This window comes from Bicyclus anynana, chromosome 16 (assembly GCF_947172395.1).
Source record: "Bicyclus anynana chromosome 16, ilBicAnyn1.1, whole genome shotgun sequence".
Lineage (NCBI taxonomy): Eukaryota > Metazoa > Arthropoda > Insecta > Lepidoptera > Nymphalidae > Bicyclus > Bicyclus anynana.
The window spans coordinates 875,213-889,610 of record NC_069098.1 but is presented as its reverse complement, the minus strand read 5'-3'; the positions used below and the strand labels follow the sequence as shown (position 1 = coordinate 889,610).

The following is a 14,398-nucleotide window of genomic DNA, read 5'->3' as shown; positions in this document are numbered from 1 at the left end:
TCCTATATATTCGGCTACGGTAATAAAATAATGAAACAGAAGACTGTGACGCAATATTGACTCCTTGCAACTGAACGTTATAGAGTTATCTGATGATGCTCCGGTTTCGTAGTGAAGCGTACGTAGAGTATTTTCTGTCGGTTTGTCATGGTAAAACAATTACAGATGTCCCAAATTGCCCCAGGTGAACTACAAAAAACACGAGACCTAATTATAAAAATGTAATAAAATTACCATAAAATCATTATTGTGAAAAATATGAACAGAATTTCCTTTTTCACTGTTACAGTAAAATATTAATTATGAACTTCAGACGTCTTTCCGATGTAAACAGACTTTTTTACAATTAATCATGTAAGTAAATGTGAACGGAAATGGATTTCCTCAAAGGGATTGCATACAATTGGAGCTAGCTACCATTGTATTCGACCACTGGACCTTTTTATTGTGAGAATGACATGTTTGGATCAACGGACGAGTCTGGTGGAGATCTAAGCGATAAAGTGCTTATTAAAATTCTGCATTACATTTTTAAATAACTCTGTGACGCAGTTGTGTTAGCATTAGCAACTCGTAAAAGATCTTGGTTTCTGATTCGACAACTCTCATTTAGTTCAATCAATCCGGTCTATACAGTATTTTGGTCTTTATTATCAACCTATTAAAATAATCTAATTAATTGACAAAATTACATTTACCTACTCGTACTGTGTTGTAATGTTCACTATTTTTAAAACACTTTTGTAGCTGATTGTACGATTTGATTTTGCATAAGACTTATGTAGACGAGTGTACTTTTAACGATAACTATGTTGTTTAGATTTTTATTTCCATTTACTAAATGATACACATTATTGTTATTTTCTTAACTTATAACCTGCCTCCGATACCGGAGGGTGTGGGTTCGAATCCGGTCCAGGGCATTCACCTCCGACTTTTCAGTTGTGTGCATTTTAAGAAATTAAATATCACGTGTCTCAAACGGTGAAGGAAAAATATCGCGAGGAAACCGAATACCAGAGAATTTTATTAATTCTCTGCGTGTGTGAAGTCTGTCAATCCGCATTAGGCCAGCGTGGTGGACTAATGGCCTAACCCCTCTCATTCTGAAAGGAGACTCGAGCTCAGCAGTGAGCCGAATATGGGTTGATAATGATAGTAAGTAATTTTTAGTACTTTTATATTATAATAAATAATAAAGTATTATTACATCGTAACACTGCTTTTGTCTTTCTTCAAGACCCCTTCTGTACACCTTAACACAGTGTGATATCCACTAATAAGCACCGGATGATATTTGTAACATAGAATTCCAATTTCATATAGGTATGTCAACTAGCATACGTCAAAGATAGTGAATAAGCTGCTGGTATACATGTTTTTGTTTTTATATTTACATAGGCGTAAACTTAAGAATTATTTTTTGGGACAGCCTGTGTAGCGTCGCAGCACCGGTTCACTCACACTTTTATTTAACTACCCAATAATGATTATTCTTGGTATTTATCCTCTTCTGTTTGTTAATTACTTTTGTTCCTAAATATTGTATTATATAATAATATCCTGTGCACGGTAAAACCAACTGTGGTTTGTGTTGCACTATGGTTAGGCTTAATTTAAATGTGTTTTTTGTTGAATAATAAATAAATAAATACTTTATTGCACAAAAATAAAATACAAAGAAAATTATAAACCTAACATATGAGTAGTATACAAGCATGTGTAAAGGCGGTCTTATGGTCAATTTGTCCATAGCATATGTATACCTAATGTAAATAAGGAAGACAAGAAAATTAAGATGAATCAGTTCATTTTATACGTTATTTATCAGTATGTACACGTATGGTAAACAAATGATCCATGGAGGAAAACTATTAAACTAAACGTAATATAAGTATTTACAGTAAAACCACATGCCTCTGCCACGAAAATGTCAACCCACTAACTTTGATAATATTGACGAATACTTTTATAATACAAAGCCTACTAAATAGGTTGAAATTTCATTTTTTGAATAATTCTGTTTAAGGAAGTTACCTTTCGACTTGTATGAACTCAAATTCAATAACAAAATTGTCTGCTGTTTTTAAAGGAGGACGAGGTAAACTCTCAGATCGAAAATATTTAACACCAATATACATATCCTGAATCCTTACACTACACACAACTAAAAAGGACATGTCCCAAAATGGGCCTTTATTATTTATAATTTTTCCTTTATTATTTAAGCAGGTCGATAGTATTTTTTACGGATAGAGTATACAAATGGCTGTTGAGAAAGTAATTTTCAGAATTTTTGGAACCCGCATTAATTAGATAAATATTTTATTTGTTTCACTCTCTTGTCTACAAATAAACATAGACAATACAGTAAAAGTATTCAAAACAGCCAATAAAAATACATAGAATTTAATTCATTCCGTTGTAAGCTGTCCATGTCATGTAATATTGTCAAAGGTCAATAAGACCCAAGTTAAAAAAAACATTAAAAGAGAAGTTAAGAAAATCCTTAAATTGCTTTAAAACGCCTTAAGCAAACGCTACTACGTGAATATCACTGACAATCTGTCAGGGTGTGATGTTGTTGTTTTCTTTATTTATTCCCTGTGTTATAACCTACTAAGTAGGTCCCTAATAATATTTGCCATATCTATCTATCTTTTAAATATGACTCATCACTATCAGCCTTTTTTAGCGCCCAGCCTTCTTTAGGAAAGAGGAAATGGAGCTTTGACCCATTATTCTGCTCCACTGAGGATTGATGGGCTCCATTAAAATCTTAAACGACATCTATCAGTTATAGACACAAACAGAGATTCAACTTGTTTATGCTACTTCATCGGAAGGTCCAAAAGTCGAGCAAACAGACGCACCGTACGCACAAAACATTAATGAATCAAGTTTTGCGGGAATGCACCAGTGACTGTGCGTTGCGCAAACCGGAAAACCTGACGTTTTTGACGTCGAAATGGGACCGCAAACATAAACTGCGTAACTTAGAAATTAATTCTTGTAATTGGCGCATAATTGACGTGACTTTTTCGGCTTTCCCTGATTCCCACTGAAATGTTGTAGGTCTTTTGTCTGGGGAACAATGCGTCATTTTTTAACACGCTTACATTAGCTTCACTTCCCGGTCTTCGATGAGGATGAAATTAGCGTTAAATACTGTTAGATGTGTTACTAGCGCATGAAAAATGAGGCGCTCAAAAGAGGAAATTTATAGTCAACTCGTTAGTTGTGATCAACAACGAACGTCATTAATAATAATAGTCTTTATTAACAATTTACCTTAACATAAAACTAAACAATATTAAAAAAAAAATTACGACACCGGTAAATCGTCTTGCCTGTCGGCATATGCTTCCTCCGTTATCTTCCATGTTTGCGATCATGAACTTTCCTTTTCCAAAGTGTTCCTGCTGTCATCTTCAAATCATCTTCCCATCTTCTTAATGGCCTGCCACGTCTCCTTTTGTTGTCTCTAGGGTACCAAACAGTTACGTCCTTAGCCCAATTCGCGTTTTTGTTTCGCATTAAATGACCAGCCCATTTCCATTTAATTTTTCTGATTGTATACGTCACATCTGTGACCTTTGTTTTTTCTCTGATACATTTAAGATTTTTTCTTCGTTTTATATTGTACTGGCATGTTTCTAGTTTTTTTACAGTGTTTTTGCGTTAGGGCCTATGTCTGGCAACTGTATGTCATACAAGTATACCTGAGTTAAAAGTTCGAGATTTTAGTTTAGTGGTATTTTTGGGTTCTTAGTGATATCTTTTAACGACCTATACTTTCCCCACGTTTTCTTAATCCTGTTCTGTATTTCTTTGCATGCAATATTTTTAGGAGGCATAATTTAGCCAAGATATGTATATTCATCCACGTAATCAAGACAACGAACGTTATTTAAAAAAAAACCTAAATATCGTATACAATGTCGATTTGTGAGTTCAGGAAGTGTAAAAACTGTATATACATAAATATATAATGGCATTAAAGACAAAATTGTGCATGTGTGCTCTCATGAGTGCTCTCCTATTATCCGGATCACTTTTTGCGGTGATTTTGTAGGTTGTATAACCTATCTATAATTCTATAGTATAAAATTATCATTGGTGCTCAGTGTTTGTACGTCTATAGGTCACTCTGTAGGTAAGTTTAAACGATTCTTGTTACTACATTTACTATAATTTTCTTGAGAAACGATAATTGGGAGTTTTACTCGTTGCGGCGAGGTTTCAAGTTAGGTATATGGTATAATTAAATATTGAATAGGTAATATGGATTAAAAAATATACAAAACCTTAGTGTACGTAAAATTACACTAAAACTGACTCTCTGTATGGATGCACAAGTGCGTCCATTTTTTCTAGATAAAATATGTAAAGTAAGTTATCCTTCAAATATAGATAGTTAAGCGTATTCGGATGAAAGCCTCCAGGCGGTCTTTATCACTTTCACGATTATCGTCATTATTTCAGTCAATATACAAATAAAACTTGACAAATAATAGGCTTATGTAGTAGTAGTTGACCCGACACCGAGGCTTTTATGTTCTAACCTAACCTAACCTAACGTTAGATTTGATCACAGTTTTCTGTAATAAAAATGATTTATTGCACAATTAATTAATACTTTATTTGGTAATAATCCTACATTTTATGGCAATCACAGAGGTTTATTTAGGCAGAAATAACACATTTATATGCTCGCTAACATATACATACAATAGTTAACAGTGGTTGAGTTTATCGAGAATAGACATCTCCCTGTCTGGGAGACAGATAAACATACGCGGCGGAATACTTTCGTAAGACCAAACTTAAAAAAAATCCTTTTTGAAACTACATCGTGTGAAGTTATTTTTCTATTTGAAGATTTTCGGAAATCCTCAGAACTATAAAATTGTTAAATAAAAAAGGATCCTTCTGGGGGGCAAGATGAAAATTTAAAAAAAAAAACTTTTTTAACAAACATTGACACATCAAACAAACAAGCTTGGTAAGAAGATCGTAAATATATATTTTTTGTAATTTTGAAATAAATAGTTTTCAAGATATTCTAGAAAATGGACCACCCCCCCCCCCCTTTTCTCTGGAACTACCAAACCTAAAATTTTGAAAAAAATACAGTAGTTAGCTTTCTACTTGAAAATTTCTAGAAAACTTTGTCTTAATTTAAGCCGTTTCTGACACACGAAACAGCACTATCTGCAAAATCTGAATCTATGATATTACATGGCTTGAATTAATACAGCACCGGCTTAGCACCGCCCCATACTGATCAGCAGGTAGAACATGTTATTTTTCACTTTTTAGGTTAGTGGGTACGTTTTTATTTTTAGGTTTTGAAGTTTATTCATTATCCTTCCTACTTTGTTATCTACGCCGAACAATCAACCAGGGTAATATTTTCACTGAAGATAATAACAGAAAACGTAGAATCATCATTATCAACCCATTTTTGGCTCACTCTTGAGCTCGAGTCTCCTCTCAGAAAGACAGGGGTTAGGCCAATCCACCACGCTGGCCCAATGCGGATTGGCAGACTTCACACACGCAGAGAATTATGAAAATTCTCTGGTGTGCAGGTTTCACGATGTTTTTCTTCACCGTTTGAGACACGTGATATTTAATTTCTTAAAATGCACACAACTGAAAGATGGAGGTGCATGCCCTGAACCAGATTCGAACCCACACCCTCCGGAATCAGAGGCAGAGGATATATCCTGGGCTATCACGGATCTATATAAATAGATCTAGGGCTATCTATTTATCGCCCCGAAACCTGCATAACAAATTTTATGAAAATCGTTTTAGCCTTTTCAGAGATTCAAATTATTAACAAGAATTGCTCGTTTAAAGTAAATTAATTAGATAAATAATAAAACATAACTAATGTGTAACCCGAGCTGAACTAACAAAGTACGAAAACGGAAATCGTCAAACTTACTAATTCGTACGTTCAAAGAAAATAGTCCTAATTCGATAAAAATATGAATTTGAAATCCTTATCTTCCGATAAGTTGCGATAACATGTTAGCCATGTTTTTGTTCAGTCAGTCGAAGGTAGCTCGCGACGGAGCGCATTGCGTGCGATTTTATTTTTTTTTATAATTAAAGAATCCAATCAAGATGGGTTGCGGTGAATTTTTGGTTAAATACATACTGTTCTTTGCGAACCTATTTTTCGCGGTGAGTAATATATAGTTATTTACTATCATCATGATTAATGACATGAAAAGTGCTTGTTCGTGATAACTTAGCTACAGTACGTAGATATGAGTATGAATAGTGTACATAAAATGCGATATCATTTTTCGATACAAATCAATTCTGATTACATTATGAATGTTACATAAACATGAAAAAAGAAAGTAAAGTTGGTTTTCAATAAAAAACAACTTATTACGACTAGAATTTACCTACCTACCCTCAGTTTTCATTTATTTATCATTGTTTACTACTTTTATTATTTTTTTATTGAAAAGGAATATAATAAGAAACTTAAGCTAAGGCCACGTGGTGGCAACAATAGGTATGAAATGCTGGCTGCATTTCATACCTGTTCAGTTTGAATGCGATGCCAAGCCGGTGATGTATTCATTCAAGACGTTTATATTATCACTAGCAGACTTCGCTCGGTTTCACCTACGTGGTTCCCGTTCCCGTAGGAATACGGGGACACAATATACCTAGCCTATAGCCGATAGTGCTCAGCCAGCTAGATAGTGCCGATAGCTCAGGAATAGTGAAATAATTTCCAACAGTGAAATAATTTGTGTGAATGGTTCAGTAGTTGTTTTAAACCAACAAACAAACAATCAAATCTTTCCTCTTTATGATATTAGTATAGATAAGGGTTTTTTAGACAGTTCTTTCCTGTAGTACTTTCTGAAACTTAAATTTACACGCTATTGGCTTCAAACTAATCATTAGCCATCACGTGTATGTACAATTTTTTTTTTTTACATAATTTTTAGTGAAAATTATGTAAAAAAAAAAAATTAAAAAATAATTACATTCCCTTCAACTCATGTGAGGCTTCAAACATCATAGACTAATTTTATAGATGTTTTTTAATAATTGAGTGAATCACAGATATATAAATACAAGACAGCAATAAAAAAAAACATTTTAATTGCACCAACTCCTAAAGATAGCCGGCGAAGTTATCTTAGCACTAGTTGACACCGCTCGGTTTCACCCGCGTGGTTCTCCGTACCCGTATTACTACGGGGATAATATATACCTTCTTCATTAAATGTGCTATTTAATACTGAAAGAATTTTTTACATCGGACCAGTAGTTCCTGAGATTAACGCGTTCAAGCAAACAAACAAACATATAAAAATAATCCTACTTTTTGAAAAGTTTGTAATCACAGATTACTCCTACAGGATCACAAAATTGTTAATGCGACGTAAATCTAGATGATAATAAAATATCGTTGAAACTAGAAAGACCTATATTTTCTTAAACCTAACAAAACCAACCGTTATTTAGACTGTAGGATGTCCATCAACGTTTATATTATTGTTAGGATTAATGCAGAAAACGTTTTATTACTATTTCTTATTTATTTATATCAAAAATACACATAGTGCATTTTTTTTTGTGTGTTTAATAATTAGGTATCCTCGTATATCCTATCAGTACATAGTATTTCCAATGAAAACTCATGAGTAAAGCCGTCCGGTCCCTCCACCTCTACTGATAACTGATAAGATAAGCGTATCGATATGAAGATACCCCTCTTTGCACGCATAGATAAGCGGATATTAGGTTATACTAGGGTTACCAACATTTTTCACAAAAAGGAAAAATTGTAGAAAACAAAAAAAAATTGATGTGTGTAGAATGTTACATAATTATATTTTTATAAAAAAAACTATATTTATTTACAAAGCATTTTTAACAATGTTTTGTCTAAAATTTTACATATAAGGTACTTTTTTTTTCAAATTTAGGGCAATCAAAAACTTGTTCCTTCCGTCCCTTTGTTCGTTTCACACTCAAAAACTTTCGCCTTTATAATATTAGTGTGATTATTGCAGTTTATTTTATAGTGTTTTATAGTAGGTAGGTATACTTCTGACAACCCTAGGTTAACCTCATAATATGTGTGTACCAAAACATACGAATTACTGCAGCGGCTCAAACAGTTTCAGCCTTTTTTTTATTCTTTACAAGTTAGCACTTTACTACAATCTGATTTGTTGGTTTGTGATGATGCAGTCTAAGATGGAAGAGGGCTAACTTGTTAGGAGGAGGATGAAAATCTACACCCCTCTCCGGTTTCTACACGGCATCGTACCGGAACGCTAAATTGCTTGGCGGTACGTCTTTGCCGGTAGGGTGGTAACTAGCCACGGCCGAAGCCTCCCACCAGCCAGACCTGGCCAAATTAAGAAAATCTCAGTCTGCCCAGCCGGGGATCGAACCCAGGATCTCCGACTTGTAATCGTTATTGTAGGCATTCTGTAACCCTAGGCAACCGAAAATATCGCGTCGCAGATATTTTCTAGACATTTGTTCCTATCTTGAAATAAACTGTTATACAGATTCTAAACATTGTATCGCTTCTGATTAGTAGCTTCTTTTTAGTAAACATATTTGAGATTATCTATAAATAACATGTTTTATAAATAACAATACCTTACATATATGGTTGCCTATAGGTACATATTATGAACCAAAGCCCTCGCCGCGTCTGCCTATCTATCTGTCTGTCTGTTCGGTATAAACTCAAAAACTACAGAACCGATTTTCATGCGGTTTCAATAATAGATATAGTGATGATGTATGAGTGTACCTGAGAAGGTTTTTTGGTAAATTAGTTGAAATACGACGATGGTTGGAAGTGTCGGCAAAAGAAGTTTTCATTAAAAACGATGCCTGCCTTTGAGTTATAATAAAATAAAGCATGTCGGGATATTCCGCTTCTGGGATGTTCCGTGGCGTAGTTAAAAGGGATCCTAGTTGACTACGGTACCCTAAAATGTTTGTAACTGTTTCCAGCTAGCCGGTGTAGCGCTGATCGGCCTGGGAGTGGCGGTGGAGCTGCACGTGTCCAAGGCGGCGGACATCCTGCAGAGCTCGCCCATCGTGCAGCTGACGCCCATCGGCGCCATCGTGGTCGGCTGCATCGTGTTCGTGGTCGCGTTCTTCGGCTGCTGCGGCGCTATCAGAGAGAGCAACTGCATGCTGATCACTGTAAGTGCCACTGCGTGCTGATCACTGTAAGTGCAACTGCGTGCTGATCACTGTAAGTCGAAATGCATGCTGATCACTGTAAGTGTAACTGCATGCTATGGAATGTGAATATAGATCCAAACCTAACCTAATCCAGAGGCTAAACCTAAAGTGGGCGAACGAAAGAGTTCGTCCGAGTACAAAAACGGAACCTTTGTAGAATCTAATTGATTATGAAGCACGGCTAAAACTCACGTGATATTAGGTCGGAGTATGCCCGACTAGTTTCGAACCCATACGGGGCCCTTAGTCATGAGCTGGTTCTTGCATCGCGGCACGATCCAAACTAGTCGGGCATACTCCGACCTAATATCAAGTGAGTTTTAGCCGTGTTTCATAATCAATTAATATGAATAACACTCACGATAGTTTAACTTCTTTGTAGAATCTGTTTATTAAATAAAATAACTTATGATTCCAGTATGCGATCTTCATGATAGTGCTGATGGTACTGAAGATCACACTGGCCACGCTGATCTTCGTGAAGCAAGACGAGCTGCTCGCAGACATCCCGCGCTGGCTCACCGATGCCTTCAACAAAGACCGGCAAGCCTTCCAGGAGATCGAGCGAACCGTGAGTACCTTACAACACCAGCCAACCGTTCAAGTACTTTCGAAACTTTAATAATACGCGCCGTTTCAAGAAGCAGTGAAGACAGTGATTCTTGAGACGGCGTATTGTGAGGAGGATCCTCACTCTGGAGCCCTGACCACCGGTTGCTTGGGCACTCAAATGTCCCGCAGCGGAAGGTTTTATTTATTTATAAATTTTTAATAGTGTATATATATTATATTTTTATATTAACATTCTAAAAAATTTAAAAAAAAAGGTAAATAAATGAATGAGTGACAAATTAAAAAAATCACCACGCGCCGTCTCAATAATCACTGCCTTCAGTGATTCTTGATCCAACAGTTTAGAAGTAAAAGCTTTTTAAGATGTTGGTCGAATAAAGAAATTTATTATTATGAATGTTTTATTTTTAAGTTACATTATTCATACTTTGTTCTGATAATACATACAACTTCCATATAATTTACAAGATTTTGTGGTAATTGTTTGTCACCACGATAAGATATGCTGTATATATTTATACCGCTTACGAATAGCAGTGCCTTTATGTTATAAGTAAAGTGTATGTTCTTTTAAAATTAGATTAAAATGATGATGCAGACAAAAGTTAGTGCATTTAGGTAGTTACTAATAAATTGGATATCATCATTATTAACCCACATTTGGCTCACTGCTGAGCTCGAGTCTCCTCGAAGGAGCGAGGTTAGGCCAATAGTCCACCTCGCTGGCCCAATGCTGATTCGCAGAGTTGACACACGCAGAGAATTAAAAAAATTCTCTGGTATGGAGGTTTCCTCACGATGTTTTTCCTTCACCGTTTGAGATACGTGATATTTAATTTCTTAAAATACACACAACCGGACCAGATTTGACACACCCTCCGGAATCGGAGGCAGAGGTGTAATCCAATGAGCTATCACGGCTCACCACCGGACATAATCACCCGAAATGAATCACTATACAGAGGGCCTAGTGGCAGTTTGATACTGTCACTGTCACGTAACGTAAACGCGAATTTCTAGGGAATTGAAACAGCGCCATCTAGTAGCACTACTGTACAACTGTTTCAATTCCATATAAAGGAGATGGTCCAAAATTGTATGGAGGCCAGGTCCAGTCATTTTTTTTATTAACTATTTTTGATTATACAAATCTACGAATTTACTTTCATTCCTTCGATATAATATTCATTATCTCCCAAGAAATCCAATACTATTATGGGTAATAATGGCGGATTGATGACGTTTTCAATGCAGTAATCGATTTGACGTTTGCTGTCAATTATCATGTCATTGGTGCTCTAAGGGCCCCATCTTGATATAACTCAAACACTTGGGTTTTAATTTTATTTGTTTCTTTTTATTTAGTTACATTTATTCACTTTAATAAATTTTAATAAGATCCTTGTATTTTTTAAATTTTAATGATACGGGGTACAAGAGTGAAATGGAGTATGAAAATATTGAAAACTCCCACTAGGCACACTGTTAATTTTACCACTTTCTAAGTATTCTTCTGTCTAGTTCACGTGTTGCGGAGTGGAGGGCCCTCAGTCGTACATGAGCCTCGCCCTGCCCGCCACGTGCTGCGCCGCCGGCGTTCAGACCTGCACCGTGGTCAACGCGCACCCTGGCTGCAGCCGGGTGCTCAGCGACTTCTTCCAGACCTTCGGGCTCGCCATCGGCGTCGTGGCCATCGTCGTGGTCGCTGTAGAGGTGAGTGTCCACCTCACACTGCACCATACTATAGCTTGGCAAATTCGTTCGTACGACTTCATATTCACGCAGTCCTTCCCCCTCGTCGCCCGCTTATCATGAGAGTGTCATCAACGAATTTGTCAAGCCCATATATCAACGAGAGAGATAGCTATACTTTTTTATTTTTATTATATTAGTCAGAATATAATAAAAATAAAAAAGTACGGCTTTATTCTGGCCCTTTATTCTGACGATCTCATCAGTGGTATTAATATGCGATCAAATGTATAGAAATAGACAAATCGTCCAAAGGCGTCGGTGTTGTCCCAGTCCCTCTTCGTCCTCAATGAAAGAAATAGTGGTATTTCTGGTTTCACCGCCAATTGGTTATATTTGTCTATTCGTCTTCACGAGATTGTCACGATGAAAATGACGATGCAGTTTAAGACGGAAACGGGCTTACTACGGTATCGAACCCAGGACGTCACTGTTGTGAACCAAGTATTACCAAAGTCACCAGGTGTCGTTAAATCTCAATTTATGAAGGTTAAAAGTTTGTCAGCCTTTGCTCCTACTATAGGTAGCTACAGTAGCCAATTATGGAAGTTGGATCGTGAAGAATTGGAAGATAACAACTTTCAAAAGTCCTAACTGTCAAAGTATACCTAAATCGTAATTTTAAGATATCACAAAACATCATCAGTCAAACGCTGCTTTGTAGTTAAAACCTAACATGAAAGTAAATTATCATTATCATCATCAGACTAATTATAGAAGGACCAGTATCACACTCAAATACTCGAACAAAATTTTCTGTCATTTTCTGAGGAAACCAGATTAGTTTTGGTATATATCATAAACTAAACTGGAAGTTTTTGTCCTTTCTTTACACCATTCAATTACACAGAAATATATTTTTATGGAGCTCTTTAACAGATGAACACGATTACAACTACGAAATACCGATACAACGAGTAAATAGACAGTTTTAATAATCGCATTAGATTGTTAATTTTGATTAGATGATATTTGACAGAAAAGTAACTTCTAGCGAGGCAGTCCTGTACAATAATTGGTCTGCGTCATCATCAATTACTCTATTTTAATGGCCCCCAAAGCCAGGCCTTATACAAAAGGGGATTTGGAGCATAGACCCACCACGTTGCTTCAATACGCGTTGGGCTAAAAGTGACAATGTTTGACTCCTTAGCGACCACTATCGACCCCTAAAATTACAGCGCTGTAACGACATCATTCGTTTCCACGCCAACTTCGTTGTTAGTGACATTTTAAGTGTGGCATCCTATAAACATAAAGTTCAAATTCGATTAAGACGTGTTAAAGGCGAAAAGTTCGTCAACGAGTAAAATAGCGGAATAGCACACCAGATGTTAATGATGCCAACAGAGACGTTAACGTTCTTCTGTACTCGTGGGGTGTGACACAACCAACATTCCAACTTCATATAGCTATGGTCCAAAGAGGCAGTTAAACAATAATGAAACACTTCAATGATTCCTTGTCCACAGCTGGTGGCGGTTGTGTTTGGGCTGTGCCTGGCCAACCACGTGCGCAACAAGAGTCGCCGGACGCGCTACTAGAGGGCGCTGCACGGTACGAGAAAACAAGACAACGCACAAACCAACACAATATTCTTCATTATTATTTTTATACGACGAAGTGCCCAAACTTAAATATAATTTTGTAATAGTGTAGGCATTAAACTTAATTCAGTCAAAATAAATATTAGGTTAAGTACTCATTGTATAACCACAAAATTATATTTATACATTTAAGCTTAATTTTTACATTAATATATTTACATAATATAGTTTAAGTAACTTTGAAGCCTTTAAACCTAGTTCAGTGGTTAAAAAATTGGACTGAATATAAAAATAATCCAGCTTCGATCCTTCGTTGCATTTTTGTACTACTAAGTACAAGTAAGTACAAGTAAGTTAGTAAGAAAGAGGACTATTTAAAAATAAAGTTGAACATAGAACCTCCTTTTAGTAAGTTTAATACATGGCTAATGTACTGTTGTAAACAAAAAAAATTATGATTTACTGCAATGAGTAAAAACAATCACTTTGTAAAAGTAACTAGATGAAAGTAGGTAATTTTCACAATTTTTCACTCGGTAAGAATTTTCTACAAAAATGTATACATGTTAATTCGCATAAAAATCTATCCATTTCCTTATGAGTTTTAAAACTGTTTTGGATACTGTAATAAGAAACCATACAGATTTAGCTTTCTTACGATTTTAATATTTTTGTTGTTTAGGTACTAGTTTGCGTTTATATAAGTATAAGTAGGTATTTTTTATAATAAATAACTTAAAATTATATAGTATTGTATTCTTAATTAACCCATTTCTCCTTTATTTATTTTTATATAATTCAGGATTTTATTTCTTCACGGTTTCGAATCCGGAATCTCACGATCTACAGCTGCTAGACAAAATAATCTGTCTGCGTGCTTGATCATCATCATCATCATTATCAACCCATAATCGGCTCACTGCTGAGCTCTTGTCTCCTCTCAGAATGAGAGGGGTTAGGCCAATAGTGGCCCAATGCGGATTGACAAACTTCACATACGCAGAGAATTAAGAAATAATGCGTGCTTGATAATCCAGACTTAATCCAAAAGTCCACCTGTCTCCTCTCACGGCTAAGCCGCTGAATCGAAATTCATGAAGTTTTGTAAAGTGATAAATTGGAGCTTGGAGCAGAACAAAGGCTACTTTTTTATCTCGGAGATACTTCGTTTCCATGACCTATGTGACTGTGTTTTTATTGATTACCAATTGTTTTTTTGTTTTCTGAGCAAATGCTCTCAAAGCTAAAATCACTCTACTATTTGG

At 35.8% G+C, this 14,398-nt stretch overlaps 1 protein-coding gene across 2 annotated transcripts; it reads left to right on the top strand.

Annotated features, from left to right (window-relative positions):
• The first annotated feature begins 976 nt into the window (after positions 1 to 976).
• LOC112047555 (23 kDa integral membrane protein-like) lies at positions 977 to 13,877 on the top strand. Of its 2 annotated transcripts, none has more exons than XM_052885980.1 (5): positions 977 to 1,158; positions 9,025 to 9,219; positions 9,680 to 9,832; positions 11,356 to 11,547; positions 13,059 to 13,877. In XM_052885980.1, exons 1-5 carry the CDS (start codon positions 1,153 to 1,155, stop codon positions 13,128 to 13,130), a joined length of 618 nt encoding a protein of 205 aa, XP_052741940.1. In that variant the 5' UTR covers positions 977 to 1,152; the 3' UTR covers positions 13,131 to 13,877. The 2 variants fall into 2 exon arrangements, with proteins under 2 accessions (XP_052741940.1, XP_023940462.1); XM_024084694.2 differs by lacking the exon at positions 977 to 1,158 and adding an exon at positions 6,040 to 6,198.
• The last annotated feature ends 521 nt before the right edge of the window (positions 13,878 to 14,398 follow it).

Bases quoted from the DNA above. Each gene is read 5' to 3' on its own strand.
- LOC112047555 (XM_024084694.2), top strand. From the start codon at position 6,139: ATGGGTTGCGGTGAATTTTTGGTTAAATACATACTGTTCTTTGCGAAC. The intron at 9,220-9,679 runs GTAAGTGCCACT...TTATGATTCCAG, and splicing joins GCAACTGCATGCTGATCACT to TATGCGATCTTCATGATAGT. The intron at 11,548-13,058 runs GTGAGTGTCCAC...CCTTGTCCACAG, and splicing joins TCGTCGTGGTCGCTGTAGAG to CTGGTGGCGGTTGTGTTTGG.